General features: G+C 42.1%; 1 protein-coding gene across 1 annotated transcript in view; it reads right to left on the bottom strand.

Annotated features, from left to right (window-relative positions):
• Positions 1 to 3,400: 3,400 nt before the first annotated feature.
• Ercc6l (ERCC excision repair 6 like, spindle assembly checkpoint helicase) overlaps positions 3,401 to 7,338 on the bottom strand; it is a 44,125-nt gene continuing 40,187 nt past the window's right edge. Inside the window, exon 2 of the mRNA XM_042694919.1 lies at positions 3,401 to 7,127. Within this exon, the coding sequence (XP_042550853.1) occupies positions 3,467 to 7,127 (3,661 nt within the window). The 3' untranslated portion in view covers positions 3,401 to 3,466. The remainder of the gene's footprint in view (positions 7,128 to 7,338) is intronic.

Genomic DNA, 7,338 nt, shown 5'->3' with positions numbered 1-7,338 from the left:
GCATTGAACTGCAATCCTCAGATCTCAGTCTTCTGAGTAGCTAGGATTACAGGCAAGTCACCAGCGCCTGATCTTCAAACATCTTTTACTAATATGTGAGAATAGTGGGTAGTTTAGTTCAATTTACAAGCCACTTTCTTATGATATGATAGGAAATACTAGCTAAGTGCAGTACAGTGCATCTTATATTCCCAGTTACTCAGGAGGCTCTGGAGACTCGAGCCTAGGAGTTCAAGGCCAGCCTAGGGAACCTACTGATACCCTGTTTCTCTTATGTTGAGGCCAGAGAGCAGATGCTTTGGTTTGTCCCCTTTAATTCTCATGCCCATCATGAACAAAGCAGGAAAATTCTCTCCGGACAAGGGGCTTATTAGGCCTGGAGTTGCTGGTGGATCCATTAAAAAAATGGGTCTCAGGACCTAGGTGAAACCCTCTTAGAATAGTTCATATTGAATTGCAAGATAGTGGCTAGCTGCATTGTTCCCTAGACAGGTCAAGCCTAGGGCCCTTTCCTCTGAACTTTCAGCAGGTTCTTTTTTTTTTTTTTTTTTTTTGGTCGGTCGTGGGACTTGAACTCTGGGCTTGGACTCTATCCCTCAGCTCTTCAGCTCAAGGCAAGCTCTACCGCTTCAGCCACAGAGCCACTTCCGGTTTTCTAGTGGTTTATTGGAGATAGGAGTCTCACGGACTTTCCTTGCCCGGGCTGACTTAGAACCATGATCCTCAGATCTCAGCCTCCTGAGTAGCTAGGATTACAGGTGTGAGCCACCAGCGCCCAGCTTCGTTCAGCAGATTCTTGAGCTGCTTGTAGACACAGTCCTGTACTCAAGCACACGTATCAGCTAGTACATTGAAAACAGCATTTCGTCCTTACAAATTAGGTGGAAAGAGGTACTCAAGAAAACCTTTGAGTGAATGACTTATCCTGTTATTCAACACCTGTCCCCTAACATGTTGTTCTACACTTTGAAGTTACAGCAGTGAACAAAACATGAATCCTTGCCATCATGGAAATACAGTTGGCAAGTTGGAGTTGGGATTTTTGTTGTTGTTGTTAGTCATGGGGCTTGAACTCTGGGCCTGGGCGCTGTCCCTCAGCTCTTCAGCTCAAGGTGAGCACTCTACCTCTTGAGCCACAGTACCACTTCCAATTTTCTGGTGGTTAACTGGAGATGAGTCTCGTGGACTTTCCTGCCTGGGCTGGCTTTGAACCTCAATCTTCAGATCTCAGACTCCTGAGTAGCTAGAATTAAAGGTGTGAGCTACTGGTGCCCAGAACAAGTTGGAGTTTTTAGGGGCATAGAGTTGGAAGTTTTATACAGGGTGGGGAGGGGTGTTAAAAAAAATGGTCTTTGTCCTTGGTTCCTGGCACATAGCTTTGTGTGTGTGTGTGTGTGTGTGTACATGCACCTGTACTAGAGTTTAAACTTGGCTATTCTCACTCAGCTTTCTTGGCTCAAGGCAAGGCTGGCACACAACCACTTGAACCACATCCCCACTTCTGGCTTTTCTTTTCTTGGCTAGGTAATTGGAGATGAGTCAGATGGACTTTCCTGCCCAGGCTGGTTTTGTATACCAGTCCTCAAATCTGAGTCTCCAGAGTAGCAAGGATGATAGGCATGGGATAATGGTGATGACTAATAGCTCTTTTCAGTATGCTGCAGTGATAGCTAATGGCTAGAGGCCTGGGAAGAGCTTGAGGACCCAGGCTGGTAGCAAAAAGACCAAGGTTCAACTAGAGAGGTGGCATTACTGAACCTCAGGGCTGAAGACTGAATTAGTCACCAAGAGTCAATTACTTTGAATTATGTCTAGACCAATGAAACTATCCTAGAGTCCCTAAATTGTTCATTCTCTGGTCTGCAAAAAAAAACACTCAAATAATTTGAGTTTGGAGAGGGTCAGCTTATGAGAATGATGTGCCCCAGTGGGCATGGAAGACTTGGGCACACAACTGTTGTCAGTACTGGAAGAAATAATGGTTCTGTGTATTATAGTGAGTTTTCATTAGGTAATACAAGATAAAAGCTTAAAAACCTTTCATACTTTATCACCATGGGCAGGTGACAGAGTAGCCCTCATAGGAGTTTGCTCAACTGAAAAACTAGAAATGTCATCCTCCTTCTACTTCAAAGGATTATGGTAAGTAGCCAGGCACCAGTGACTTATGCCTTTTATCCTACTTACTCAAGAGACTAAGCTCTGAAGATCATGGTTTGAAGACAGACCCAACAGGAAAGTCCATGAGATTCTTAGGTCCAATTAACCACCACAAAGCTAGAAATGGAGCTGTGGCTCAAGTGGTGGAGTGCTAGCCTTGTGCAAAAAAGCTCAGGGACAACACCCAGTCTCCTGAGTTCAGGCCCCAGGACTGGCAGACACCTATTATTTTTTTTAAAGTATTACAGTAAGAATTAAATGAGAGGCAAGTATAGAGTACTCAATATACCATAGGTGGTATATATGTGGTGGCAGAGTGCAGAGTGCTATGGTCCTCTTGATGTTTCTGAGAGGGAATCAAAATCCTTTCTGGTTTACAATCAGCGAGACTGTGATAATGTGTTGTCCAAACACAAGCAGAGCTGCACTGAAGAAAAGGTGATGTGAGTGGAGAATAGCTAACTGGTCAGTCAAGTGACTCTAGGGAAGGCTGCCAGCAGCAGAGAATGAGAGCACCAGTACCTTCTGTGCTGTTAAACTGAAAGCATTAAAAAAAAAAGCAAAAAACATGTTAACATGGATGCCTTAGATCTGGAATGCTAATGACAAGCTCCTACTTGAATTTCACTATAGCTTCTATATGCACCTGCAAAACCATCTCAGTGAAAGGAAGCAAATGAAAAGATAAAAACTTGAGAAAAGTAACTTTAATTTTTTTCTGAATGGATAACCAAGTGATGATCCTTTTCAGAGTAAAATTAGTTGCCAGAATAATTTTACAAAAACCTTAAGTATCCATTAAAAATAAAATTTGAATAAGACACCTTGGTTCTGATGTTTATGGAGTATACCCACAAGAAAAATAGAATACTGAAGGGGGCTGGGAAGGTGGGTCAGTGGTAGAGCACTTGCCTTGCATGCCTGAGACCCTGGGTTCGATTCCTCAGCACCACATAAGCAAAAAGAAAAAAGCCAGAAGTGGCGCTGTGGCTCAAGTGGTAGAGCGATAGCCTTGAGCTAAAGAACTGAGGGACAGCGCCCAGGCCCAGAGTTCAGGCCCCACGACTGGACCCAAAAAAAGAAAAATAGAATACTGAAGTGAAGAAATATTTAATCTACAGCATAGAAACCAGAATGTAACTGGGGGAGAGGAACCATAGGATAGAAATGAAGTTGCTTTTTGAACTTTCTTGCTTTAAGCATCAATGCTTCAAGCACTCAATGAATTTAATTGTGGAAAGAAAAGAAAACAAAACACTTTATATTCAGTTTCATCTTAAAATGAAGTGAACAAGTTATAAATTTCTCAACTGTTGCTAAGTTGCTTATACAAACTTAAAGTCATAAGCATGACTTCAGGATCGGCACTTTTTATGTCAAGCGCCTTAACAAAGCAGTTTAGAGCCTCCTGTATTTTTCCGCATTCTTTCAGTTCTTTTCCACGAGCCACAAGAGTCTCATAGTCATCAGTAGCCTCCACTGACTTCTCCTGGGGTGAAGCAACTAAAGGTTCACCAGACAGAGGCTCAGGAGTAGCACCAGAAGAGGTCTGCAGAACAGGAGAACTAGGCTCAGACATCTTTAGCTCGCTGGACTTGTCTTTGGAAGGCAGTGTTTCACTAGGAAGGTCCTCTTCTGTGCACTCATCACTGCTAGTTTCTCCTTGGGGATCATCAGCAGCATCCTCTGCTTCATGGTGGTTGCCAAGTTCTTCTTCCATATCCTCTACATGGTCTAAAACTACATTAATCAGAGACCTCCTAGAAGCCAAAGATCTTCTAGAGGTTGTGGATTTATTTCCACTGTCAGGCATTTTAGGTGAAAAGAGCCTTCCAGATTGACTGGTATCATGTTTGGGAGTTGAAGCATCAAATTGTTTCACAGATGTGAATTCAAAGGGAGATGTGCTGAATGGACTTGTGCTTGAAGTACTTTTAAAGGGATCATCTTCATCTTCATCATCTGAAATGATCCTTCTAGCTTTGCTTCTGGTTTTAACATTAATAACTACTTCTTCTGCTTCATCTTTCCCAGAACTTAAACTGGAATGATGCACTGACTCTGCTCTGGAATTAACTGCAGAACCACATGGGCCCTCTTCTTTCCCAACATGCTCCAAAGACTGATTGGAGAGATTTTGTCTATTGTCTGCAGAGTCTTCCAGGAAGAGATTGAAATCACATGCATATTGTGGTGAAGATGATAAAGATTTTTCTTTTGTGTTGGCCCCATTTACTTGAGCAACCTGCAGTGTGCTATGAGATGCTGACAAGCTGTCATCAGATATTTTAATAATGGATGTATTTGATTCTTGACTTTTATTTTCCTTTGTCATGGGATTAATTGGCCACGAACTGCAGCTATGTAAAACCTCACTATCCTGTAGATCTAGAATTGGCCCAGGCTCGGCTTCTGCTCTGACTGATTGACTAAGTAAACTTCCCAGGGGGCTCTCTTGCAGTGCTGGTTGCCTGGGCCTCTCTTGTAATGCCTCCTTCCGCACAGCCTCATCTTCAATGGCACAGACTTCTGCTGTTCCAAGTGAAGATTCAGTCCACATTCTTTCTGCACTTCCAACCCCCGTGGGTAAAGTAGATGCAGAGTCAGCATCAAATTTATTTTCATATGGGTGACTGCCATCTTGCATCATGGTAACGTTCACTGCAACATTGGAAAGATCTTGTGGCTCACTCTCTTGGGACTGATCATCAAGGCTTATGTTTGCCATCTGAGAACTAATGTCATCTTCCTGAGTATAATGAGTAGTTCTAAAAGGTGAAGGCTGATGCTGTGGTTTGTTCAATCCAGGGCCTCTCTTCTTTGTTTGAGAAGCTAATATAGATGCTCTCTGCCAGGCTTCCTCATTTTCAGTTCTTTGTTTTCCCATGGTATTTTGAGACTCAAATTCAACAAGGAATTGAGCTTTCTGAACTCTCTGTTGAATATACTGAGAGTCTTCTATCACATCAAGCTCTTCTTTAACAGATAGATCACGTGTGTACATCAAGTCATGGTCTGAGATTCCAGCAATGCCCAGAGAGTGCAGGTAGGCAATGTGTTCGTCTAGTTTCTCATCAGATCTCCTCTGAGCAGCATGCAAAGACTGAAGCTGCAGCTGGGTTGCAGAGTTTTGAAGATCCTCAATTGTAAAGAGCTCTCTTAATTCTTGTTTGGTAAAATAGCGGAATGGATTCTTCTTATCACCAGTTGTCTGCCTGATTAATGAGTCCTTGAAAACCTGTCGTCTATATATTTTTTCTTCTACAGTCCCACAAGTGATTAGCCTATAAATCACTACGTTTTCTTTCTGTCCAATTCGGTATACTCTATCTACAGCTTGAGCATCAGTTGCAGGGTTCCAGCTAGGGTCAAAAATGACCACTCTAGTGGCTGCGGTTAATGTCAGGCCAACACCACCTACGAGAGTGGTAAGCAGGAAAACAGAGTACTCTTTATTTTGCTGGAATAACTGAATTCGTTTTTCTCGTTCCCAGAGATGAGTAACTGTGCCATCAATTCGTAACACCTTAAAGTACTTACTCTTTAAAAGGCGTTCAATGATGTTTAGAATTTGTCTCGACTGGGAAAACACCAGAGTCTGATGCCCCTCATCTCGAAGTCTGTTTAGCAGGTCCATCAAGAATATCATTTTTCCAGATTCATTCATCAGTGTTTCATCAGTTATGTGATCAATGTTGTGCACTTCTGAGGGATCTTCTTCATTTACATCTTGAGCAGAGAGTCTGATATTCTCCAGATTCAGCAAACCACAAACCCGTGCAGACAGCAGCCGAGGATGATCACACAACTTCTTTAAGACACCTAGTTCAGCCAAAGGTGAGCGAGTCTCCATTAATAACTCCTTGATATGATCTAGAGATGTGAATTTCCTATAAATTTCTTCTTGTAGAGGTACCAGACGTATCCAAACGATTAAATCATTTTTCCTGGAAAGGGAAGGCATTTCACAAATGGGATCGACACCTGGAGTATTTTCATTGGGTCTCACCTCTGGGCCACTTGGCTTTTTCTTCTGTACTTCTTCTTTAGTTCTCCTGAGAAAATAGGGTTTTATGATTGCCATTAAGTTTTCAGAGATCTTAAATCCCAAGGCTTTTTCCCCTGGGGTGGCATCCTTCTCTCTTGCACGCACAATAGGATTTTCATACTCTATTTTAAAAGTTTTTAATGTTCCTAACAAGGACCCTTGGCAAGCAAAGTCAAACAGAGACCATAGTTCTTGCAAATTATTCTGGATTGGAGTTCCTGTAAGGAGAAGGCGATACTTTGCAGGGACAATACGAGCACAGATTGCTGTCTTGGTAGATGAGCTTTTTATTTTATGAGCTTCATCAAGGATCACATAGTCCCACACAAACTCTCCACCATTAAAGCTTGCAAGGTGCTGCCAGTTATTGATTAACATTTGGTATGTCGTGATAACGATGCCATTCCTTTGTTGAATCCGCCTGAGGTTTCTGGTACGTTCATCCTTGCTAGGGCCGTGAAAAGTCTTCACTCTCATTCCTGGAGTCCACCTGGCAAACTCTTTGATCCATGTGTTGATGAGACTGGTTGGCATGATCAACAGCACATGCTTCACAAAAGAAGCATCAAACATACCAGAAAGGAAAGCAATGATTTGAACAGTTTTCCCTAATCCCATATCATCTGCCAAAATGCCCCCTTTTTTCCCATCCCTATAGAGGCTGTAGAGGAAAGCAACGCCTTCCTTCTGATACTCAAAGAGCTGGTTGTATAGTTCTCGGTAAAGCAGCAGGCCAGAGTTGCATACATCTGTAAATTCATCATTTTCTTCTTCTGCCAATTCCTCCAAGGCCTCCTGTAGTTTTTGGATTCTACTCATCACTTTTTCATTGGGAAAAATGTCCTTTGCCAAATTGAAAAGTTTAAGCGCTTCTTCCAAATCTCCATTCTTAGCTGCTTCTTTGGCCTCTTTCACATATCTACAAAAAATTTTAAAAAAGAATTATATGGAGCCAAGTGTAGAGTACTTGCCTAGCATGCATAATCCTCAGCATTGTTAAAAAGAGAGAGAAAGAAAACATCATACACTTTTTCAAAAAGACCACACACACAATTAGAGAATTAGAAAGAAGGGTAACAGGTTAACATTCAATTTAGTAAAGCTTTAGGGCATTTTTGAATCCAAACTAT

Source organism: Dipodomys spectabilis, unplaced genomic scaffold (genome assembly GCF_019054845.1).
Source record: "Dipodomys spectabilis isolate Male_0828 unplaced genomic scaffold, ASM1905484v1 ptg000176l, whole genome shotgun sequence".
NCBI classification, from domain to species: domain Eukaryota; kingdom Metazoa; phylum Chordata; class Mammalia; order Rodentia; family Heteromyidae; genus Dipodomys; species Dipodomys spectabilis.
This window is presented reverse-complemented; position numbering and strand designations above follow the sequence as displayed.